Source organism: Lynx canadensis, chromosome A3 (genome assembly GCF_007474595.2).
Source record: "Lynx canadensis isolate LIC74 chromosome A3, mLynCan4.pri.v2, whole genome shotgun sequence".
NCBI lineage: Eukaryota > Metazoa > Chordata > Mammalia > Carnivora > Felidae > Lynx > Lynx canadensis.
Genome location: NC_044305.1, coordinates 85825469 through 85852183, shown reverse-complemented (window position 1 = coordinate 85852183; position 26715 = coordinate 85825469). Strand labels below are relative to the sequence as shown.

At 44.5% G+C, this 26715-nt stretch overlaps 1 protein-coding gene across 1 annotated transcript in view; it reads right to left on the bottom strand.

Moving 5' to 3' along the window:
- Positions 1-26715, bottom strand: part of ANTXR1 (ANTXR cell adhesion molecule 1) — a 220721-nt gene that overhangs the window by 69336 nt on the left and 124670 nt on the right. The window contains exons 13-14 of the mRNA XM_030310743.2: positions 18652-18747; positions 1500-1541 (exon numbers count right to left, since the gene is read on the bottom strand). Coding sequence (XP_030166603.1) covers positions 1500-1541; positions 18652-18747 — 138 coding nt within the window. The remainder of the gene's footprint in view (positions 1-1499; positions 1542-18651; positions 18748-26715) is intronic.

Here is a 26715-nt window from a genome sequence, read left to right as displayed (position 1 = left end):
TTCTTCAGGTAAAAGTAGGACTTCTATAGAAATATTAGATGAAACTAGGTGGTTTTGGGTAAACCACACCCCACGGTCTTGTACCTAAGTCCCCTGGTGTGTTTCGACCACAGTGGCTGCTTCCAAAGGCAAATGCAGAGTCAGCACCAGAAAAAAGGGCAACAGCTCCTTTAACTGAACATAATAAGGGGAGGGAACATTCTTCACCTCGGGGCAAACAGAGCAACTTCATCAAGCAAAAGCCTCTTGCCCTATTTTCCTTTGGGAATATAAGAGACAGCTGCACATAACAGAAACACAGCCAAATTGGAACCCGTGGAACTAGCCACGGTGCTTTCTCTTGAAGGATTAAGAAAGGCTTTTGTGGATGTAAAGAGGGTTTTATCCTCCCTCTTTGCACAGCAATGTAATTTCCTCCCTTGATTTCTGGGCAAAAAGTTAGCATTCCAACAATATGTGCTTTAATTGAGTGCAGCTATTAAATCCCTTGGCTTACATGCATATGGTTCAGGATATAACAGACTGGTGGAATGTTAAATTCAATCATTATTCTTTCTGTATGCAGGAAACTTGATGAAGGCATTGGTTAGAGGAATGGCCAGGAGGCAGTGCTCAGTTTGCATACAATAGACCTTAGGGATTGAGGACTGTGAACTTGAATCCTCACCCCTGTGTCTTTTGATCCCACTGTTTTCAGACCTGTACCCTGGCTTCTAAATTGGTGAGTGATGCATCCAAAGGAGGCCTGTTGCTCTGAGAGTGATCAGAGGATCAGAAAAGCCACCGGCCGGGTACTCCGGCCCAGGGATTCTCCTTCTCACCATTAGCCTTTAATGCCTCCACCATATTCTACTCTAGGCCACGCTTGCACCAGAACTGCTTACTGGCCCATTTATGGTGGAGTCTAAGATGTTTTTCCTCCCTTCAAATGATGAAGATTTGGGAGCAAGGCCAGGATATTAGCATATCTTCTCCCACCACCACCTCCCCCGCCCTCCCATACATTATTATTACTGCCTGGCTAATCTTTAGGCATTGTGTTAAATTAAAGAAAAATGGAATACTTCAGCATCAGGCTGTTCCTAGAATCACTAATTGTTTGGAGAATGTATCAAATTTGCCCTGATCTACATACATGAAGCATAGTCTGCAGGGAAAAGAGAAATCTAAAATGTCCGTTTTAAAGGGAAAAATTGTATTGATAAAAATATTTATATTTGCATCTCAGATTTTATCTTTGCAGGTGGAAAATGCTCCCAAACTATTCTGTCCGTGGCTGCAGTTCAGTTCAGCTTCTGTTAACCTTGGTCAGTCCAGTTTGTTCAACCTTGGTTCGGAAAGGACCAAAAACTTCCCTCCCTGCTACCTCAGATACAATGGGAGCCTGGGCCTGACTCAGCTCTGTGTTGCAGGGGCCTGAGTCCTGGGCCAGCCCAGCCCACTCTCTGCTACACTTTACCACTCTGTCCGTCCCGCTGCACCCTGCTCTTGTCACTTACCTCACTCTCCTCAGCAGGGGGTGGAGGGACCTCCTTGATAATCTGAAAAGGGGGAAAAAAAAAGAGAACAAGTCAGTGGAAATATTTGGCCACCTGCCCTCCAACAGGCCTGTCCTCAAGAAATGCCTTGGTAGTATGGCCATAATTACCACCACAATGGGCCCAAGCAAGAAAGGCTTAATCAATGCCATGATGTGTCTTTCTGGGCAGAATAGCTCAGTTAGTTAGAGCATGATCCAGACTGAGGGTTCCATTTTCAATTGTGTCTGTTTTATACAGAGAAAAAATATTCCACAAGTAAGTTTCATCTCTTATCCCGGGGTTGCTATCTTGCAAATGTATTCACTCACTTATGCATCCAGTCATTCATGCATCAAATCCTCTATCTACCAATCCAAACTGCTACACATTTAACAAAGAGCTACACCCAATATAAGTTAAGATGATGCTGCAGAAATGGGTCAGGTATGGACCACACTCAAACTACTGGCAGTCTTGTTAACTGTCGCCGGCCCCAAATGGTACCTGCCCCAGGAGGGAGAGTGTGATGGTCAGACCAATTCCCGACAGAGGGCAGCAAAGGAGGGATAACCAGGGATTTCTTTCAGGACCCTGACATTTAAGGGGTACAGAGATTTACATTACAATGCTATAAGATTGTATGCTGCAACTTCCCCATCATCAGGGCTGAAGAGAGATATGTGGACAGTCTAGGCAGGGAAAGCGATCTGGAACCCCTTCTAATCAATAAGAGGATGATCGACACATGGGAGGAGGATGGTTTGGTGACAGTGAGCAGCTTCTCCTCTTGCTTGTCCCCAATTTGCTCACCCCATGCATAAAAGGAAAGCCCCTGTAGTTAATTATATTAGAGTCTTTTACAAAGCGGCTTGGCCATGTCCCCTGGGGGCTCCCTCCTCTCCCCCCATGCTTATTAGAATTTTGAGTCCCCTACGTGTAGTCTTTTCCTTAGACAATTCTGGTAAATACAGACTTATTATATATCTCTTGATGTCCTAGTGTCAGGGCTGTTTGTGCCCGGATACTCAGGCACTGCCCACAGGACGAACCAGATCCTTAATCTTTTAGTTGGAGAGCTCTCCCGGTTGCTGACCTGGCTGCCTATTGGGCATCAAGGTCTTCCTCACCTTTCCCTCACGAGCACATGTCTCCTTTGATTTGATGATTATTTGGGGCCTCATTTGGGCTCTGATCCCCACTGCTCTCACCCACACTACCATTATCTGTAATGTCATCTCTGTATATTGAGACAGGCTACTGACTTGACGTTGTATTAACACCAGTCAGAGAACGAAGACTCCAGCCATCTAAAAGGATGGTATTCAATTAATTAAGAGGCAGAGATTAAGGGCTCCAGGGGTTTCAAGCTGCCATTTCATCTGCCTCCACTTCCTGGCCACTGTGGGAAGCCTTCTGAAGGTCTTTGGAAAGCACGAAGCCATGATTTTGCTCACCCACTCAACACTGGCTCTGAATTCCTTAAGGGAAATCTCTGAGGAGGGCCATTACTGATTTTAAAACAGGAAATGTGATGATTTGAAAACAGGAAATGTCCAGAAATTGGAGGGAGGAGTGAGGAGCTGGGGATGGCAATCTGGAATGCATCTCTTTTCTTAGGGCAGGGTTGGGAGGGGAGTGAGAGGGAGAGCAGGATATTTGGGAAACCCAGACAGATGTTGACAAGAGTGCTGTGGGCAGTGTGCATGGCAAGTATGCTGGGCATACAGAGAGGTTCCATGCAGAACAGCTGGGCTTCTGTCTTCACAGTGCTACCAGCTTCCTCCCTCACCACATGGAAGTGTAGCATCGTTGTCCAATGCGAACCCCAGACCAGCCTTTTTCTGATTGTGAAGATTTGACAAATCCTTGAACCTCCCTGAGCTCTACTCTCCTAATCTGTTAAATGGGAATAATGTGACCTTGTAGCGTCATGATGAACAATAATGTTTGTCAAACATCTGGTATAGAGTGGGTGTTCAGTAAATGGTGTGTGCATTATTATTCTCCTTTTCCTTTCTTTCCTTTCTCCTTTCTCTGTCTCTCCTTTATTACCCCTTTAAGGAAGGTTTCACTTGACTCCCTGCGTATACTAAATGACTATGTATGGTGGTTTCCAAGCCAGAGCTTCATAAAATGAGTAAGACAGGAGGCTGGTGTTCAGAAAGTGGTCAGGGGGCTTGAGAGTGACCAGGGACTTCAGGGTGGTGAGCATCAGTATGTTTCACCACATATGTGTAGGCACATGACATCAGCCAGGAAGTGCAGCACCACGTGGCCTATCACTCAGACCAACCCAACTGCGGTTGCCGTTCAGTGTCACTTACTGAGTATTTATTGAATTCTACATCTACATCCACTATTGAATGTCCGAAGGGGGACCTACAAGACAATGCCAAGATACAAAATTTATTAAGTATTAATCTGTAATCCAGATTCCATGCTTACGCACTGTAAATGGGCACCTGAGCTTCTGGAAAAATGCTACCATGTTCAGGTAAACAGGATTAGGCACCTCCAATCTGGCCTTACTGGTTGGGTGTCTGGCTGCATTGAGCAGGAATGAGGAAGAAGTCTTCCTGGTGCTTCAAGCTCCACCACCACCCAGCCTCCTCCCCTGGGACAGGGAGCAGCTTGCCATAGGACAACAGGAGAGTGTTTCAAAGCTTGATCCAGACAGGCAAAGTTGAAGTCATGACATGATTATTCCAAGCTGCGAAGCTGGACGGGCTGTCTGTGAATGAGCCAAAGCCCCGTGCCAAGACCGGCACATGGGCCCCCAAAGGAGTGCTCTGCACGTCGGCCCTCTCCACCTCACCCCTGCGGAAGACCAGAGCTCATGCCTAGAAGAGAAGCTGGGCAACATACCGTGTCGCTCTTGAGCCTGCGGTACCACCACAGCCTTGCTGCGCAGTGGCCCAGGGCCCACTGGATTAAACTCAAACTGCATCTCCACAAGGCCTGTGTGATGTGGCCCCACCTCTCCACTTCATCCCTCTTCACTCTTCCCTTCACTTTTTGAGCTTCAGCGTCTTGGTCACCTTTCTGCTTCTTCCATGCACCCCATTGCTTCTCACTTGTAGCCTAAATGCTTGCTATCCCTCAAGCTCTCCTCTATGGGATCTCACATAGCCCAGTGTCTTTTGTAGCACTTTTAATTAACAGATTAATTCAACACTTCTTTGCTTCCAACTAGTGTGACTAGAAAGTGTTTATTTCTAACTAGAACGCAAGTTAGAACCAGGGCTAAGCACTGCCAAGAGAAGGCTTGATTTGGCCCACTGCCCTTCTTAGAAGGTTCCGGGAGATTCCTCTTGGTTGTGAGTGGGCTCGTCAGATCCTTCCCCATTAGGGGGACACATAGAAGATGGTAGGTTGAAGAGCTCCTTAATTAATGTTTCAAAGGAGAACATTCAATAAACATATTTACGGAATAACATGGTAGAACTGAATGGCGGGTAAATCTGGGGACATGCTTTTCCTCCAGAGGCCGGCAGCACTTCTCCACCTACTACCGTCTTTAGCTTGGGTATTTTGAATGGGCAGAAGGTGACCATTTGCTTCCTTGGGAGAACTGCCCTGGAAATCCTTCTGTGTTGATGTAAGTTCTGTCTTGAGGTAAAGGGGATAAGAAAAATGAGATGGAATATGGACTTCTGAATTCTATTAGTGTTTCTTTGCTATCTGAGAATTTCTTGAAACTATCTCTGCTGTAACTTGGGAGAAATTCCCCCTCTCCCCTCTTATCAGTTTTAGCCATGTTTGCGTAGGTAGACATGAGATAGGATTTGACAGAGGCTGTTGTATGGATAAAGGAAAGAAAAGACCAGGTAGAAACTTATTAAACTGAAATCTTACTGACAGCTTCTCATTGAGTCAAAACAAATGAAAGTTTTGCGTACACCCCTGAGTCTGGCTACTGGAAATGGTAATGATGAAGGTGTGGAGGTAGAGCCGGCATGGTATGAACACAGTAGGAAGATCATATATACCTAGATCCTGTTTGATACCTAGGAACCTTACTCTGGTCTTATGAGTCAAGTTCAACCGTTTAGGTCTCTGTAATGCTCTCTTTGAAAATTAATTTTATAAAATGTTAAGGCGAAATATAGCACCTGGTGAGTTTATTTTGCTTATTTTTTTTTCCTCTAGAAGTATTCAAGTTTTGCTCCTAATTTGTATATTTTGATCATTGCCACTTGGTTTGCTCTTGCTAACTTTACTGCTACCGTCCTGTGTAGTGGAATGCAGAATGTAATCTACGCAGTTTTTCACACAGGCACCTCTCTTCTACCAGATGAGAACCACACTGGCTCACCAGACATTCCATTTAAAGCCGTGAGTCAGGTCAACATGCTCATGAGAAGCAGGAGGATGCCAGGCCGGGCTATTCCCACGTGGTCCCCTGCTATGTCCACACCACCATTTCACATCTCTCCTCTTTATCTTTTCTGACTCCTCTCTGTGGCAGCAGTTGGCTGTAGGCTAAGCTGTATGAGCTCATTTTAGACAGATGTTCATCTTATGGCTTGAGAAGTGGGACAAAACAGAGGACTTCTTTTTGGGTTCCCTTTCTCCATAAACTGTATTTAGGGGTTCAGTATCCTTACACAACCTGGATGAGAAGCATCTCCCGGAACCCCCTCTACACTGAAGGTGTGGTTCTCTTGTTGCAAAGGAGACACTTCCTTGATGCACAACCAGTTGTGTTGTCCAGACCAAGTTCAAGAGAACCGCTTAAAAAATACTACTCTGTTAACAAAATTAGGAACATGTCCTCTAATTTGAACTCAATTTTAAACTTCACTGAGTGTCAGAGGTACCTGGAGGGCTTCTTAAAACACAGATTTCTGGGCTGCATTCTGTAGTTTCTCATTAGTTGGTCTGGAGCGAGGTCCTTGTATTTCTAACGAATTCTCAAATGACGCTTATGTTCCTGGTCCATGGACCACACTTTGAGAATTATGAATTAGCTTATTTCTAACAATGCTAGCTTCAGTTAGGTATTCAGGGGTATGTTGTTGCTTCAGGTCAGACATTCCTGTTGAGAGTTGCTTATGGCTGATTAAAAACACTGGTTTCGAAAATGTTTCAGTCTAACAATTATGGTGTCCCTGTTCTATTGTCAGGAACTATGGGATCTCAATTGCCTGTTTGTCAGCGCATTGGGGAAGACATGGAACTGTTTCTGGAGGAATCTCTCAGCTCTGCCTGCAGGCACTCTCTTGCTTTCTCTAGTGAGCATTTGTGCTCATCTGCCTGCAGAGCTGGCAGGGCCTGGATTCTTGGACCTGGCCCTGGAGCAATCCTAGCCAGATAGTTCCCTGGGAGTTAGGACACGGATCTTAGCTTTCACGGTCTGCACTGTCAGCAGTGAACTCACTGAACTGTTCATGTCTGCATCTTTGCATCTTTCTTCTGCACTGGACTCTCAGCCCCTAGAAGACATGTGTGTTCTTGGCCATCTTTCATCTCTGGCATGTGGCTCAATGCTTGTTACTCAGTCACTATTTCTGGGAAGAATGGGTTTGCATTCCCACGGAGGAAAAGGTAAATAAAGAAAGCATTCCTTATTATTCTAAACTTCCTTGCCTCTCAGATAAGCACTTGAATGATTCAAGATTCAGGACTGGTCTCTCAACTGTCCATATAAATGCTTCTTTAGCAGTTAATATGCTAACAGTGCCAACTGCTGAGAGTTGGTTGTGACACTTAGATGCATCACGAGGATCTCATTAGGGTCATAGGTTGGATTTATATTAATTATAGCACTTCATTGGATACATCTATACCCCATTCTATTCCCTAGCCCCAGCCTCCAAGTAAACTCACTTGCCTGTAGTTCAAGAGTCCACTTTCCAAGCATAGTGTCCCAAACTAAATTTCTATTAAGGCTTCCTGAAAATTTGAAGGTGACAATTGCAGTCTCTTTTATTACAATACAGGTATGTAATATGTGAATCTGTTCATATGTGGTAGGTAAACTTGGCATAAAATCAGTAAACTGTGAGATCAGTGTACCTCAAAATTTGATTTTTCATGAGGCAAAAGAGAAGATTTTATATATATATAATATATATTACATATATATGTATATTATATACATATATAATATATATTAATATATATAATATTTATTATTAATAATTATTATATTATATTAGATATATATAAAGTTAGATATAAATGGATATATATAATGTATATATATATAAAATAGAAATATATAAGTAAATTAATAAGATAATATTATGATATTTTATTATTAGAATATAGATAATATATATATATATATGTATATATACATATATAGGTATATATAATATATATAATATATATAACATGTATATCTATATATATATAATATATATGATATATATGTAATATGTATTATGTAATATATATGATATATAAGATATTATGATATATATTTAATATATATGATATATATCATATTATGATATATATGATATATATATATATGATATATTAGTTTTTATAGTTTTATTAGTTTATTATATATAATATATATATTAGCTTTTTAAATGTTTATTTATTTTTGAGAGATAGAACACAGCAGGGGAGGGGGGGAGAGAGAGGGAGATACAGAATCCGAAGCAGGCTCCAGGCTCTGAGCTGTCAGCACAGAGCCTGACATGGGGCTTGAACCCACAGACCATGAGATAATGACCTGAGTCAAAGTTGGACGCCCAACTGACTGAGCCACCCAGGCCCCCCTATATTAGTTTTTTTGTGTGGTAAAAATCACATAACATAACATTAAACATATTAAAGTGTGAGGGAATTATATTTGGTGCCACTGAATAGCATCGGGTGAATGTGAAGGTGCTGTCCAGCTGCCAGCAGTGGCCTGGGAGGCACACACAAACCCCCACACACCGTGGCTGCTTTCTCACTTCCGTTTACCCTTGTTCAATGCAAGTCATATTTGCTCCTGAGCTTATGTGCTTTTCCTCATGAAAGCATTGAATATACATCCTCAAAACCAGTGTGTGTCCTGCTCATAAGAATCCAGGGATTGAATGAAGGAGGAGAGGCTTAAGCGTGTGGAGGAGAAGCTTGTAACACGAGAGAAGATGGGGTATCCTATGACCAACACGAGTAAAAGTGCCCACACTGAGCTTCGTCAGAGGCCACACTGAAGAACCAAAAGAAAGGAGATTGGGACTCAATGGGAGCCATCATTGGCCTTAAAGAGGATTGAGGCACGTGCCATGGATTGGAGAAAAGGTTATCGCACCGTGAGCAGCAGAACAGCACTTTCGTGGCATGAGGTCTGACTGGAAACCACAGAAATTGTCTTTTTTTTTGTTATGAAAAGAAGAACCTGGCAAAACAACAAAGGCTGGACTCCTATTTTAAGCTGGCGCAGAAGGAATAACAAGACAGTGAGTCACAGCCGTCCACCTCTGGTGTCGTGACACTTCGTCCTAAGAATGTCCTTCCTTCCGTTCTGCCTCTGTAACTCAAAGCCACAGTGCTACATCATACTCACATGCCCCGGGAAACTTCAGGAGTTTATTTTTACAAATCGAGGCAAAGTGGTATATTTACTGTAGCATAATTTAAATTAAGAATCTAAGATGCTTAAAATGGCAGAGTTTTATTGGGTTTATTATTCATTTTTTTGAAGTGTATTGTTTTATTAGATTACACAGGTTTGAATGCTCTCCTCTGAACTCATTTCCCCCATTAGTCCTGTTATTTTCATGCAGCCCAAATTCCATAATGCAGTGGTATTTTTAGGGACACATGTTATAGGAGAGATGATGGTGTTTAGAGAACTTTTGATGTACCTGCTACTTAACCATTGTTAACTCTGGAGAGGACAAAGGAACCACTCACTGGGCCTGACTTCCTTATCTAAATTCTGGTCTTTGTGCTTTCCATGTGTATTATAAAACCTCAAGGAATCTGAGTAATAATATTCCTTGGGTATTTGGTAATTTGGGATTGTGAGCTCATGGGTAATTTGCATTTCCCTATGGGAATCCTATGAGGATTGCATTGAGGGACCAACATGCCACAGAGGATTCGAATTTCCTTCTGCAGATTCCTAAGTACTTCCAAACTGACAACTTTTCTCGGTTTGCAATTTACAGAACCACAGGTAAGACACATTTGAACTCTAAAACTGAGAGATTATGGTTTTGAGTTCTTAGGGACATACATGTACACATGCACCAAGCCCATGGCCTAGCCTTATATGCAAGTTCCCAGCTTTAGGCAGAAGACTCCATTCCAACTCCCAAACTTTTATGTATACTATTAAACCAAATGTCTAGGTTATTGAGATCAGAAAATCTTCCCCCTCTAGGACTGCCACTGCTATAGGGTCAGCAACCATCTGATTTCCAGATCCTTCTTTATTTTGGCCCTGGAAATGTCTTCTGTTTTCTGATGAGCCTGGATATATATTTGAAACAACTTTTATTATATTTTTTTCTAGGAATTTTTTTCTTTGTTTTGCTATGTAGTCCTCACTATATCACCATTGAGAGTAATTTATTTTTCACAAATGATTACTTCTTGCATGCTTAGAGGGGTTAGCTCAAATAAATACTGTATGGAGATGGCTAAAGATTTTTGGGTCCTTAGATCTAAAACACTGCTTATCTTGAGACTTCTGGCTTGATCTCTTAGCACTAACTCTTCTGCTGGCTCATGGCTCATAGGTTCTGTGTGAGGAGAAGCTATCAGAACAGAGCTGTGTAAACAAGAAATGCCAGTCGAGCTCTGAAAGCCATCTAACAAGGGCTTCAATTTCACAGTTGGAAGGGGATGCTTGCTCTCATGCTTTAAATTCTAGACTTCCATTCTGATACCCAAACTTTATAATACCTATTCTTCTAATTAAAACTAAAAAAAAACAAGGGAAAATGGGTAACTTGATGTGGAAAACATCGAGGAAGTAGGATATTCCAGCTAATGGCAGAGAAGTCAATCTTTCTACTATACGAACAACCTAAATGTAATAGAAACCTCACAGCTGACTGGAGTGGGTTAGTGCTGTCCAAGTACTGCCTGGACCCAGTAATTTTACCCTGTTGTTTAGCAAAGGCTAATGCCAAGGGTGTTGATCTAGAATGTAGTACAAGAAATTTTCAAAGAAATGAGGTCAACTTTTTTCTTTTTTTGCATTTGGAACTCAAACTTCAAATGTTTTTGGCCTCCCAACTCATCTGTCTTAGAAAAAATTTTTTTTCTTAATGTTTATTTATTTTTGAGAGAGAGAGAGAGAGAGAGAGAGAGAGAAAGCGGGGGGGGGGGGCAGAGACAGAGAGAAAGGGAGATACAGAATCCGAAGCAGGCTCTGGGCTCTGAGCTGTCAGCACAGAGTCCCATGCGGGGCTTGAACTCACCAGCCATGAGATCATGACCTGAGATGAAGTCAGATGCTTAACCAACTGAGCCACCCAGGCACCCCCAACTCATCTCTCTTAAGACTCATCTGGTCTTATTTGCCTAATTTGCCTTAAAAGGGCAAATGTCTTGATAATTAAAATGAGAGTAGTGAGTGGCAGGCATTTTACATTAGTCAATCAGGCCTATGTGGCTTACATGGTAACTTAAAAGAATAACTGTGTATATTCCCCATTAGATAATATGTCCCCATCACCACAAAACTCTATTAAGTGAAACAGTTCAAAGAAATCCATGAATTCAGATTCCCTGAGGCTTGGAGAAGGAGTGTCTGGTCTGCCTGGGTTACGTGCAAGGTGATTCCAGCCATGAGTAGTGCCTATAGGATCTGAGCAGGGCACACAGGGAACAGGAAGGCATAATGATGTTCATAGCATGTCAAGCTTGTTGGCTTCGATGCAGCCTCTGAGCAGGCCAGGAAGGAGGCAGCCCCTCAGAACTCAGGAATCTGCTCTTTCCACTGTTTGAGCATTCTCTAGGACTATGTTACCCAAACAGTGTTTGGTAGAATACTAGTGCCCTTCCAGGTGTCTGTATGTTAATAGGTATTTGGAAGGGTGGGGGGATAGGGATAGGCTAAGGAAGGGTTCCAGCGTCAAAATAAGTTTGGGGATTCACAGCTCAAATTATCTTATGAAACATTCTGAGAAGTCCTGCAGTGAAGTCAGTTATTCAATTTAGTTTAATAGTGTCTTTCAAACTCATTGTCTAAATACTCCTGTTCTGAAGCATACCTGTTCACATCTTGTAGGTACTATTGTTCCATGGATATAGTTTGGACATGCTGTCCCTGATTACTTACATCATATGATCCTCTGGCCATTTTGATGTGTACCCAGTTTTGAGAACCACAGGCCAGGGAATCTCGAAAGGGAGGAATAGATTTACTTATAGGAGGTAAAAATATAAAGAAGCAACTTTGGAGACAATATGGTTCCAGTTTTTAAATTTTCCAAGTGGGGAAGTTAAGGTGGAAGGATTTGCCCAATCCTGTGAGTGAAGAGGAAGATATCTACTGGAACCCAGTTGTCTTTAATGACAGCTCACCTCTTTTCATTTCACCCAGCAAGCATGAGGATAGCAGTGGCTGGGTTATAAGGCAAGTCACAAGGCCAGCCTGGCAGGGATGAGGGAAGCCACAAAGTAAGGTAGAGTTTAGAACAGACTGGGTGTATGTGGTGTGTGGTGTAGAGCTGCAGGGGTGAGGACAGGCCATGGCAGAGTTCTGTATGCTAGTGAGAAATAATCTTGTAAGCTGCAGAGTGAGGAGGGTCCAGATGGAAATGGGTGGAGGCTGGGAAGGGACCTAAAGAGCAGGATGAGTCTAGGCTCAAGATGCTTGGCTAAGGAGCTGTTTGCACCAGTCAGGTTTCTATTAAACAGACTATCAGTAAATCCTTTTGCTGATGTTAAGCTTGGCTGCCTGGCCCTACAAATTAAATATTATGCTTTAAGGTGTGGAAAGCATTATTTGAAGACTTTATTTCAATAAGGCATATCAAGTTCTTGATTAATTTTTGTCCCTTGCAAGTTGTCATTGGGGATGTCGAAGGGACTTAATTTGTTAAACTGTTCTTGAAATTTAATAAAGTGAATGAGACATGATCTTTTTTACGGTGCCTTAAAAACTGTTCATAAGATACCTACAAAGCCATTACAAACAAAACAAAACAGAGCAGAATTTTGCTTATATAGGGAAAAACTCTGGATGCATGCACACTTTCCTATCTCAACAAACTGAATAAAAATATTTGCCTTTATATGAACAGAAATATAATGATTTGATTTCACCTAAAGAGCATCATTTAAATAGTTGGATTTCAGAAGATCAGAAGAACTGTAACTTTATAGCAGGGTCTCTTTTTTTTTCTTTCTAATTGTGATAAAAAACACATAACCTAAAACTTATCATCTTAACCATTTTTTTCTTTTTTTTTAATTTTTTTAATGTTTATTTATTTTTGAGACAGAGAGAGACAGAGCATGAATGGGGGAGGGTCAGAGAGAGGGAGACACAGAATCTGAAACAGGCTCCGGGCTCTGAGCTGTCAGCACAGAGCCCGACGCGGGGCTTGAACTCACGGACTGCGAGATCATGACCTGAGCCGAAGTCGGCCGCTTAACCGACTGAGCCACCCAGGCGCCCCTCTTAACCATTTTTAAGAGTACAGTTCAGTAGTGTTAAGTATATTCACATTGTTATGCAACCAATCTCCAGAATTTTTTAAAAAGATTTTATTATTTTTTTTAAAGTTTATTTATTTTGAGAGGCAGAGCGTGCATAAATGGGGGGAGGGCAGAGAGAGAGAGGGAGAGAATCCCAAGCAGGCCCTGCACTGTCAGTGCAGAGCCTGAAGTGAGGCTTGATCTCACCAACGGCAAGATCATGACCGGAGTCAAAATCAAGAGTTGGATGCTCAACCGACTAGCCACTCAGGCACCCCTAAGATTTTATTTTTTTATTTTATTTTTTAAAAAATGTCTATTATTTATTTTGAGAGAGAGTGTGTGAGAGTGAGCACGAGTGGGGGAGGGCAGAGAGAGAGAGAGAGAGAGAAAGAGAGAGAGAGGGAGAGAGAGAGAATCCCAAGCAGGCTCCACGCTGTCAGCACAGAGCCTGACAAGGGGCCCGTTTCCATGAACTGTGAGATCATGACCTGAGCTGAAATCAAAAGTCAGATGCTCAACCGACTGAGCCACCTAGGTGCCCCTTTAAGATTTTTATTTTTAAGTAATGTCTACACCCAACAGGAGGCTCAGACTAACAACCCTGAGATCAAGAGTCACATCTTCTACCGACTGAATCAGCCAGCTGCCTCACCAGAATTTTTTATCGGGCAAAATACAGTAAGATCTTTTTACTTGGGATTCCTGATATACCATTAACCTCCCAAGAAAGTGGGCACATTTCTACGATTTTATTTAAGAAACTGCCATAAATGTCTTTTGTTATGTAATTCGATACATATAAAACATTACTTTGCAACATCCATGTAATTTATGAAATGCAGGACTGCCTGCATTTTCTAGAATAGTAGCGCTCTCATATCACTGATTCATTGTTGACCTTTTTTCTCTACACATTCAAGTCATTCAAAACATTTACTTTTCTAATATATTTCAGCTCTTTTTTTCCATGATTCTCTTCTCATTTAGGTTTCTTAATCTTCTTCAACTTAGAGATTTCAGTAATATTGGACCAAACTTATGAGTAGATGGAGTGGCCACCACATGATTTAAAGGGGCATTCTGCAATGCCCCTTGTGGAACTGAGGCAGAGCTTTATTTCTTTCTGGTAAAATATTGACCCTTGAATTCCCTTTTTGAAAATGCAAATAAGTCCAGGGTGATATAGTCCAATACCTCTTTCCCTTTCAGTGTGGGTGTTTTTGTGCCAGTGAATCAACGTAGAAATCTTAGAAGCCAAAGGTTTACCTGGGGATCCTGAGGGCCGATTCGGGAAACACATAAAAAGTTTTGATTCAGGATCTATCTGGCCAATTACCTGTCTCTTCCCATCAGTCGTGATGGATAGACAATACTATGCTATGTGGGCAGTAAGTCACCCCAGGTTCCATTCAGCTGGAGGGTAAGAGCCCAGAGGGAATGGGGTCCTTTAAGAAAGACAAAATGCAGTAGGCAGCACAGGTCACCCTTCAGATTTCTTCTGCCAGACAAGGCCAGCAAGAAGCAAGGATGCTGAGGCAGAGGGCAGGACTGATAGTAACCACTGTGTCTGGTCTACTCATACTGGTCATTACATTTTAAAATGCTCCTTATGATCAGTAAATAGCAATCTGAATGCCTGCCCTTCTACCCCCAGCAACCCTCCAGGATTTTGGGGACTGCCCCCCACCCCTGCCCCATATCCAGCCACTAAAGGGTTGATATTTGGCTCAGTTGGGGTGGAGAGCCTTGCAGGTTGTTAAATGTTTTGCATATCACTCCTGGAGAAAACTTTGCAACAGAGACAAACCTCTTGTACCCCACATTTCGCAAGACCCTTCTGCTCCCTGGCTGTTTCCCATCATCACAATGCTGCTTTAGTACCTGGTCAGGGGGCATTTCCTGCATTTCCTTGGGACAAGGCAGGGAGAATGACAGAGGAAGCTTTCAGGACTGTCATTTACAAGGATGCTCTCTGCTAGTCCCAGAGCTGTGGCTAGAGGTGCTATCCTTCAAGGGAGAGAAACTTCCTGCATCTTCTGAACCAGGATCCTGGAAGGGGTGGGAGGTGATGTTTGCCCTCTTCCTGTGTACTCCCTTTAGAAAACACACGACTTTATCTTGTCGCCTCGGATCTCATCACTCTTCAAGAAAGCCACTGGTCAACAAGTAGTTTCTGGGGGCACACCAAGCATCAGAGCCCTGGCCAGCTTTCAGAAATAGGGGTGAGGGCAGTTTTTATACACATCATAAACAGGAAAATGAATCTCCAAGATCTTCCCTTGTAAAGAGATCCTTTGGGACTTACAAAAGCAGATCACATTAAGACATTTTGGCTGCTTTCCAAAGCAACATGGACTTAACCAGATAAATTCATTGAAAAATATTTTGAATATTGCAAAACAATCTGTCCTTGGGTGACACTGCTTCCAGTAATAAAAGACATTATTTCAGAGACCTTTCCCTGGAAATTAAAACCACAATGAGATATCACCTCACAACAATTAGAATGGCCAGCTGTCATCAACAAGACAAAAGATAACAAACACTGGTGAGGATGTGGAGAAAAGGGAACCCTTGTGCACTGCTGGGGAGAAATGTAAATTGGATATGGAGGTTCCTTAAAAAATAAAAAATAGAACTACCATATGATCTAGCCATCCCGCTTCTGGGTATATCTCCAAAGGAAATAAAATCATTATCCTGAAGAAGTATCTTCTTCTTGAACCCCCATGTTCACTGCAGCATTATTTGCAATAACCAAGACATGGAAACAACCCAAGTGTCCATCGATAGATGAATGGGTAAAGAAAATGTAGTACACACATATAATGGAATATTATTCAGCCATAAAAAGGAAGGAACTCCTGCTATTTGCCATAACCTGGACATAACTTGAGGGCATTATGCTAAGTGAAGTAAGTCAAATGAAGAAAGACAAATACTGTGTGATGTCACTTATATGTGGAATCTAAAAAAAAACCCCAACTCATAGAAACAGATCAGATTTGTGGTTGCCAGAGGTGGGGTTGGAGGGGTGGGTGGTGGGGGAATTGGGAGAAGGGGGTCAAAAGGTACAAACCTCCACGTTTAAGATAAATAAAATCTGGGGATGTAAGGTACAGTATGGTGACTGTAGTTAACAATACTGTATGGTGTATTTGACAGCTGCTAAGAACTGCTAAGGGAGTAAATCTTAAAGTTCTCATCACAAGGAAAAAACTTTGTGACACTGTGAGGTGATGGATGTTGATCAGACTTATTATAGTAAACATTTTGCAATATATGCATGTATCAAATCATTATGTTGGATACCTTAAACTTAGGCAATGTTATTTTTTTTTAACATTTATTTATTTTTGAGACAGAGAGAGACAGAACATGAACAGGGGAGGGTCAGAGAGAGAGGGAGACTCAGAATCCGAAACAGGCTCCAGGCTCTGAGCTGTCAGCACACAGCCCGACGTGGGGCTCGAACTCACGGACCGTGAGATCATGACCTGAGCCGAAGTCGGACGCTCAACCGACCAAGCCACCCAGGCGCCCCAAACTTATGCAATGTTCTATGTCAGAAAGAGACATTTTGCACCAATATGAATGGAATGCCATGACGTACAGTAGTATATTCCTATTATAGTAAATATTTTTTTAATAGTGATAATAATACACAGCATTTACTATGTGCAAAGGTACTGTTCTAAGCAGTGTATATATGACTCCTTTAATCTTTACCATCTCCTTATGAGGAGGAGATGCTCTTATCCTCTTCATTATACAATGAGGAAACAAGTTCAGAGAGGTTGGGTAACTTGCCCCAGATCACACAGCTAATATGTGATGGAGCACTGCTAGCTGTTCTATTGTTCCCAGCTGTCCCCACCCAGGACTAACTGTTTTTAAGAATGCAAGGGACTGGGTGAACAGGGTGATGCCTCCAGTAGAAGGTCTGGTGCTCACTGCCGGCCACCATCACTGCCACTGGCCCTGGCCACCCTCTTCTTTAAGAACCCCACTGAGGGGGTTTTCCCTCCTTAGAACTTCAGACTTGAAAATTGTTTTTGAATCACCATAGAAAGCACCCTGGCTGACTCATGGCGTTTTGTTTTGTTTTGTTTTGTTTTTATCCTCAAAATAAAACAGTTGTGTAGCCTTAAGTATTGAAAACACCATTTTACTTTTGGGGCTGCTGCTGGAAGAATGTATGCACAGTTGCGGTGAGTCAGTCCAGTCAGTCCGGTCTGGCTTGCACCGGCTGACCAGAGACTTGAGTCTGTCCTGGGTCCTGCCTGCACACACGTTCCGACCTACTGAAAGTCATCTCTTTCCCTCAACACCCAGGGCCTCTGCTGGTGCAAGAGCCTCTTTCTTTCCAGAAGTCCCTGCCACATGCATCCACATCCCGGTCAAGCTTCTCATCTCCTTCTTTCACCACCTCTTTCAAATGTCATTCGAAGCCCTCTCCCTGCCTTTTTGAGCCCAGCGCTCTGTGAGTTTGGGGCCCTTGCTGAGCTCAGTTCCACACGCAGATGTGAGTTTCCTCGCGCTGTGGACTGAATGCTCAGAGAGAAAATGAGGACAAGTTCTTGCCTGGAGAGGCTCACTGCCTCCCCTGAGGGACCCTCTGGGGAAGAACTAAGAGACAGGGAATGGCAGATGGGGGGCAGTCCAGCAGCGCTCACTTCAAACCCACCTGGGCTTACAGTGCACCCTCTGAGTCTACATAAAGGCTGAGTGTGGGCTAGGAGTAGGCATGTGAAAGCAAACGGTGTTTTCCTTCATTTGGATATGATTTTGTTTGGGCTTCTCCTAGTCTAGGGGCCAGGGAATAAAAATTGATAAACCGGCACATTTCCTCCTTTGGGTGCAGCAGGTGATGGCAGGTTATGCCAGGCCTGAAGCTATTTGGGGAGACACTAGCCAGGGCCATGTGGTGGCTCCTGACGAGCATGATGGGGAGGGGACAGATTTTTATCCATCTCATAGCCTAAGTGGTTAGACTAGTCTGGGCACGGGGTAGATGTGTCCTATAAATGTTAGCTACAAGTAACGAAATGAAGGCAGGTGCCACTCATTATTATTAAAAATAAAGAGGTCAACGGGACTCCCTCAGATGGGCAGACTGGCTGCCAAGGCCAGCGTCGTCTTGAAAGAGTATTAGCGGGTGCAACTCAACGTGTGTGTGAGCGCGTATATGCGCGCGCGTGTGAGATTCATGTCAAATAACACTCGCCATTTACAACATTCTGGGGGTCCTTCCTGAGCACTAGAACCAGAGCGGGCACCTGGACGGCCCTACCTAAAGGCTAGCAGTCTCACTCCCTACCCGTACTGATTCCCAATGACTTGCGGTTCCATCAAGCAATGTTAGTTTGTGCCAACTTTGTACAAATTACATAAACAATGCAAAATTTGTCCTTAATCTTTACGTAGTTTTTTGTCACCGTCTCCTACTGATGGTCCTGTTAACCTTGTATCACCTTCTGCCTGAGGCCTGAGGTGAGGAAGAGGAGCTTGGGGCACTTACCACGGTGCAGCAGAGGGGCCAGAACCACCAGAGGAGAGCCAGGGCCAGGAGCAGGAACAGGATCAGCAGGGCAATTGCCAGGATGGAGCCATCCGACTGTGGGACCAAGAAAGAGGGTGGTCAGCAGCGGGTCGGCCATGTGGGCAGCCAGAGACACCTGTAGCCTCTCCCTCCCCGCATTCCCATCACTGATATGCAGACTTAAGGCCCAGAGAAGAGCACAGTTTGCCAAAAAAACAAAACAAACAAAAAAAAAAAAACCAGAAGGTTGAAACTCTGCCGAACATTCTGGACAACACACTCCACATAGCCGATTCTCTCGAGAAATGGCCCTTCATTTGTCTTTTCAGAAGGCCCTGCTCGTCTCTGAACACACACACACACACACACACACACACATACACACATATATATGTATATATATATTATATGTGTTTGTTTATTTTGATATGTATATCAAAATATATCTCTATCTCTATCTCTATCTCTATCTCTATCTCTATCTCTATCTCTATATCTATAATATAAAGTTTGTTTATTTTGAGAGAGACAGAGAGGGTGAGAGGGGAGGGGCAGAGAGAGGGAGAGAGAAGATCCCAAGCAGCCTAAGCACTGTCAGCACAGAGCCCGACACGGGGCTCGATCCCACCAATGGTGAGATCATGACCTGAGCCGAAATCAAGAGTCGGAGGCTCTGATGCTCAACTGACTGAGCCACCCAGGCGCCCCCTCTAGGAACAGCATTCTGAAGGACCAACCCTGCAACAGCCAGGGTGGGTGGTTGCCCACATAACCAGGCATTGAGGTGGCCGACGACTGCCTTTGCCTCTGGCCCATCACCCTCTGCCTGGTGACATCCTCCTACTCCCTGGGTCTGCTGTTCCTGCTACCACCTGCCTTGCACTGTGGACAGTTCTGCTCAGGATTCAGCCTGCTCCCCCCATCCCGTTCCCAGTGATGCCCAGAACTGATCCAGGAGGCGAAGTCTAGAGCCAGCTGATAGGACGAAATAAAGGGCAGATGGATTCCAGGCACGGGGGCGGGGGGGGGGCGCGGGTGGAGCGGCTGAAAGAGAACCCGGGAGGCAAGGGGAGTGGTGGCTGAGTCAAGGCTGCTGTCAGATCAAGTGGCTGTCAAGTTCCGGCCAGGGGGCAAGGCAGGCACCAAAGACAAATTTTACCCACTTCAAAACGTGCCTAGGCCGGTCCTGTAAATAGACACGGTTGTTACTGACACGGTTGTTACTGCAAATAGACACAGTTGTGTCTGAGATGGTTGTTACCTTTTAGCAGAGATCCCACTCGGTGTCAGTATTCTAGGGCTGCTGGTTCAGGGAAGCAGATTTAAGCCCCCTCCACCCGCCCTCACCTCCAGCTGGCGGGAGTGAAAACTTTTGAGGGTGAGGGTGGGGGAGGGCAAGCTGAGGAGCAAATTGTCATAGGTATTAGTTGTCATGGTACCCTTTCTGAGTAAAGCTGGAAATTCCACGTTTAGTTCCCCAAAATAATCAGGTATGTTTGCACAGATGATGACAACTGATCATAAGCATCACCATGGAAAACAACCTAAATGTTGTTTTGAATTAGGGAATGGCTAACAATACATTACAGAACTCCCATGCAACCAATTACTGTATAGACATTGTTTTCTGTTTTCAAATAATAGTTAAATGACATGTGAAACCATTTCTGACATAAGTGGATTTATGTATAAATTAGTGAGAGAGAAAGACTGAGGGATATTATTAATAGTAGTTTTGCAGGCAGTGGGTTTATGATAATTTTCTTTTTTAAAAAATCGTTTTTTTTTTAAAAAAAATATTTTTTTTATGTTCATTATTTTTGAGGGGGATGGAAGGGCAGGGAGAGAGAGGGAAACACAGAATCTGAAGCCAGTTCCAGGCTCTGAGCCATCAGCAGAGCCTGACTTGGAGCTTGAACTCCCGAACTGTGAGATCATGACCTGAGCTGAAGTCGGATGCTTAACCGACTGAGCCTTCCAGGTGTCCCAATCGTTTTCTTTTTCTTTTTTTAAAAAAATTTTTTTTAACGTTTATTTATTTTTGAGACAGAGAGAGACAGAGCATGAATGGGGGAGGGTCAGAGAGAGAGGGAGACACAGAATTCAAAACAGGCTCCAGGCTCTGAGCGGTCAGCACAGAGCCCGACGCGGGGCTCGAACTCACGGACTGCGAGATCATGACCTGAGCTGAAGTCGGACGCTTAACCGACTGAGCCACCCAGGCGCCCCTCGTTTTCTTTTTTTTAAACAACTTGTAGTAAGAAGATAAACTACTGAAGTTGTTCTTTAAAAATCTGTACTTGGGGCTCCAGGTAGATGCTTTGGTGCCCAAGCTCACTGGCCCAGAGGTTCTTACCCAGGGCCAGTGGACCTATGGGGTACACAGAGGGGCTCAAGGGGATGGAAGCTTGTGACCCTCTCGAAATTACACTCATGATCTTCAGGGCCTGTGTTTTCAGGGGGAGACTGCTCACAGCATGACCAGATTCTCCAAGCTGCCCCCCACCCCCTAGCCCGTTTATGAGGAGCGAGGTTGGGTGGCCTATTCAGGGCAGCACAGCAGGTTAATGGCAGAGTTGGGACTTGACTCACTCCCACTCTGAGCGCTTGGCGGGGGCTACTGGAAGCCGTTTAAAGGTAGCTCTTACTCCCTGGAATGTCTTTGACCAAAAAACCAGGGAACTAAACACCCTGGCCCCGCCCAGCCAAGGCTTGGGAATGCCAGATGGCCCCTGAGGGAGGTGCACCCTCGCAGGTGCAGGTGTAGGGCTGGGCAGTGGGTGGGGAGAGAGCACAGGGGCCGGAGGAGGGACATGGCCATGGTAGGGAGGATGCTGCTGGACCCACAACACTTATGCATGAGCTGTGGTAAAGAGGGATGCTCTTGGCGAGACGCATGTGTGTTTCCCAAACTTACTGTTAGTCAAGAACAACTCTCGTAACCTCTCAGTCTCTATGTTCCACACCCATAAATGGAGATACTAACCCTCAGCTGCCCCACTGCACTGACGGGAAGACAGATGAGCTACTTCAGGGGCCGGTAGACACAGCCGCACAGCTGGCATGAAGGCTATCATGTCAAACACTGCACTGTACCTCGCCCTCCCTCCAGTTCCTCAGAACAGCAAACATGGTGGGCGTTTCAGATCATAAATCTGCTTGCACTTAGAATAATAAATAGTTTTGGTTACTGAAAGTCTCATAAAACAGCAGTCTTTTGGTATTGAGTTATAATTTAGCAAAGACTGCATTTATTCACATTATACTCAATCTCTCCACCCTCCTGATTTTCTTTTCATTTTACATAGAAGAACCGAAGCAGAAAAGCTCAGATACTGTGGGGAAATGTTTATACTTCCTTCTGGAAGAAGGAGAAGGTTTCCTGTGAAGCAGGGAGGGAGAAAGACCCGGCCCACCAGGAAAGAGAGGAGGCTTCCATACTGGGGGAAGACTTCCTGGATTGAGACCAGGAAGCCACCTATGTTTGGCTTCCCTCCAGCCAGGCTTGGTCTGCCCCTTACCAGGCACAGCTCTCCCCGGCTGTGGAGGAGCACAGCTGTGGCGCTCAGAGGGGGCAAGGTGCAGGGGGAGGGGGAGTGAGCATGCACAGGGCCAGGAGCTCCTGGAGGCACTTTGTCCTGCTCTGGAGACAGGCCCAGAAGCAGCCCCCAAATGCACTGCCTGCTTTTCAAGATCTTCCCCCAACCATTACATATATACCGAGTGCAAAAGGGTCACCATCAAACTTAGGGTATGAATTTTTGATAAACCTCGGCCTGGAGCCAATGTTTTCCTGGGATATAGCATGCACATGGAACCTCAGAGTTCCTTCGCATACTCATTCAGCAAACGTTTATTGAGGATCTGTTTTGTGCCCACTGAACAGACCTCAGAGATGCAGGATTGATTAGACAGAACCAAGGCGCTCATAGTCTGCTGAGGGAGTTGTAGAAACAGTGAACCACATGCCGGGGGCTGGGTGTTATTCAACAGCTGTACACTGAGCACCTTTCATGTGTCAGGCAGTGAATGATATAGACAGTCTCTATTCTTATAGAATTTACATTTTGGGGACACCTGGGTGGTTCAGTTGATTAAGCATCCAACTCTTGATTTTGGCTCAGGTCATGATCTTACGGTTCATCTGCTCTGTGCCCATAGTGTGGAGCCTGCTTGGGATTCTCTCTCTCCCTTTCTATGACCCTCCCCTGCTCTCTCTCTCTCCCTCAAAATAAATAAATAACCATTAAAAAAAAAGAATTTACATTCTTGTCGAATGATGATGATGATGATAATTACTATAAGCGCAGGTAATATTTACCGAGTACTTACTATGTGTCAGGGACTAACTGTATATACTAACATGCTTTCTGTATGTTACCTCACTTAATTCTCATTAACAACCAAATGAATTTAATAATATTATTTCTCACATCTTATAGATAGAAATACTAAGGCAAGGACAGGTAAAGAAACTTCGCTACGTCACAGGAAGAGAGCGGAATTGAATCTGGGATGTTTGGTTCCACACTTCACAGGTGTAACCAGCAGTCTTTCAGCAAGTGCTAAGAACCGAGTGCTTGGGAGGTGGCACTGAGCTCTGGGCCTGCAGGGTGGAGGAGAAGCTGGCATTCCTGCAGAGAAAGGCATTGGGTAGGAGTGGAAGGGAAGTGGGGACGTCACTGTGAGAGGCTGTGCAAGCTGAGCAGAGGAGCATGGCTTCTATTCGGAGCCAAGGGGACTCCGGTGCACCGTTATTGGATTTGTTTCTTGGGAAGCAAGTGCTTTTGACATTCTAGAGTATGGCCTCAAGGAGGGAGAGATTGGGGGTCAAAGGCCCAGGTGGAGGTCTGCCGCAATGCTGTCCGGTTCTTTCAGGATGACACTTTACAGGGTCACCCTTCGGAAACGTTTACATTTTCATGGACAAGTTTGGCCCTGATTTTACTAACAATGGCTGACCATTATTGTGTGCTGCCTGTGTTGCTGGTGCTATGTAAAGCGTATGTATGTATTATCTCATTTAATTAAATGCGCCTTGTGAAAGCAGTCTTGTAGGAATTGTTACTCCCTTTTTGCAGGTAAGGAAAATGGAAACTCAGCGAAGACCTTAGCTGGGACCTCCCACATACAAACCACTTACAGACATTTATATGCCCACAATTTTAATGTTGCAAAACTGGAATGGACCACAGCAGGGCCCGCCTTCCTCTTATAGTCTTGGCTTGCAGTTTCACTCCGTAACCTTGTTGAGGAGGGACTGACAACATACGTGAGGATGGCCCTACAGAACCTGTTGAATATGTATCAGTATATAGCATACAAACACGTACACATCTGCACTGTTTAGTAAATGGTATTTGCTTCATTCACAAAATCAGTCGCTTATTCTAAACCAGTTCTTTTGCATCTTTACCAAGTCCCAAAATGAAGAACCCTCTTGGGTGCTAAGGAGCAGGCTCTGCCATTGGCTGGAAGGCATGTGGAATGTTTCAGAGCCCCCACAATGGAGCCCGGCTCCATTCTTTTGCTCTGGTACCAATTGCCTTGACTCCTTGGGCTCTAGCCACTGGCCTGCCCTCCTGTGTCCCAGCTCACGGTCTGCTGGCATGCCCCGTGGGCCTGCTCCCCAAAGCTTATTGCTGGATAATTCCAGGAGGGTCGCGGGCTGTCTGTTCTCTCATCCTGACTTAGGACAGGTGTATGGGCTTAGCCTCTGCTCTCCCCCTTCACCAGGGCAAAGATGGTCAAGACTGAAGAGACCCTCTCGCCCCCAGGCCCACACGGTCGCACCACAGGACTGAGTGGGGCCATTTAGGTCAGTGGCCCTGTTACGGAATTGTGTCTGTACAGGCCCTGTTGTGGATGGCCAGCTGACAGAGAGCAAAGTGGCTTCTGAGACCTCGTAATTTCAACAGGTACCAGCCTCCAGGGTGACATAGACACATACTCCAAGCTCTCTGAGAGCCCTCACTGGGGAGGGGAAGGGACCTGATTTTATGACACCAAGAGAGCAGGAGCTGACTTGCTTAGCAAACTCTTAGACTATGATGCCTGCCCTTGCTGGGCAGCTCTTGTGTGTAATTTTCCAGAAACCTTCAAAAGATTTCAGAGAAAAAAAAGAAGCAGATAAATAGCAAAGATTGATTCCTACCACTGTGATTTTTCTGACAGCCTAAATCTCAACACAAGTTAAATTCTTGTTTTATTTAAAAAATGAAAAGTTGTAAAACACCAACAGGGCCCTTTAATTAAACAATAATTACAGGTGGGGGGGTTCTGGGGTATGTGAATAGAGCTGAAAGGCAGGTGGGAACGCAGGCAGCCTACGGTGGTGCTTCTTCCAGTTCGGGGGGAGGGTAATCATCCATTTCCTTCGGTGAATAATTTCATGCCTTCTTAAATATGAAGGCGCGGTGCTCAGCCCTGCTCCTTCCCTCCAGCCAGGTCCTCATTGCTAGGGTAACCATCCCGGAGGGCTGCCTGGCTTGACAGTCCAAATCCCTGCATCATAGATTTCTTTAGTTCCTTCTGTTGCCAGCTCACCAAATAAGGGCATCTCTTTTAAGACAAGGAAGCACTGTCTTCAAGGATATAGATTTGGAAACCTGAATAATGGAAGCATCTCTTACTTGGTAGGTTGTAGGTAATTTTGGATTTCTGATGCAGGGCATGAGCGTGAGGGATTTGGCCTGGGCCTGTTTGTGCTGTGATGAGAGAGAAGCAGGCCTCTGGACAACAGAGCACCAAGCATTGCTGCTCCTTTTGGTTTTGTCTTGTGGGTTGCCATGGTAAAGAGAGGAGGATAACATTGAGAAGAATCATTGGGAGACTGGGGGAGACTCAAATTAAAGAAACTTTGTGCTATTCCCCATCTCACAGTTGGGTTTGGACTGGGATCCTGCCCGCTGCCCGGCATGGGTTATTATGTGGCCAGTGAGGTGTCTTAGGTAAGGAGGGAACGTTCTTCCCCACTGCTGTGCGTCTTTCCATGTTGAGGGCTCCCTATGTGTGCAGACCTTCTCTTCCACTTTACTCATTAGGTAAAGAAGGCCAGAGTGAACCAAGCACGATGTGATCTGTTCCCCCTGTCACTCCTAGAACATGCTGCCCCCAGGGAGCAGCCCCCAGGGAGGCTGGCTCCCACTGAACTTGTGAGCTAGCTATCTGAGACAGGGCCTTCTCTCCTCTTCTGCAATATCAAGCTGGTTTTGCCAGGAGGTCTGATGCTTATACAATTTTTTTGAGGGGGGTGCCTCTTTAAGAGAAAGAACATAAAAGTATAATTGCACAATTATGAGGGCCCCTCCCAGAGCTGTAGGAGAACTAGGAGGGACCCGTTCAAATAAGCAACCTTGCAGCTCAAACCTCGGCTGTCCAGTAACTCTGCTGCTGGCTTGAAGTCTTCCCTGGACAGGCCCCCTGCCCATGATGAGGCTGGTAAACCTATTTAATCCTGGGCTTCAGTTTCCAGCCCATTTGCTGCCACACTCAGCCAGTCTTTAGCCTACCATAATAAAGGCAATACTGAAGTTCACATATCATTTTGGAGGGGGGGTGTCTCATTTCTGTTTGTTCACATGCTTTATTGCCCCCACTACAATGTCCCCTCTAATATCTTATTTTAACTTCTCCCAGGATGGGCCCTGGCAATGGTAACTATTATGTTTGACAACAGCTCACATGGATTATTAACCAAGTGGTTATGAGAGCCTCAGTGACGGTGGTGGGTTTGCGGTCGCTCTAAATGATCTATGCCAGGTCTAACAGATCCTGAGTATTAACACTGAATTACTGAAGATATCAGATCCTTCCACGTGGTTAGACTAGGCTATCTTTTAAACATTTAACACGAAAGAATGAATTAGCAGGTTTATTCTGCCACATTGAAGGGCTCTCAGCCAAACCCTGCCAAAAATATGACAAGAAAATAGCTGATGATCCATTCAAGCTTCTTAAAAGCTGGCAATGCTATTTCCCTGGATTCAGTTGGTAACCGATGATGCCACAGGGCAGTCCAGGACGCAGGAGGTGAGTTTGCTA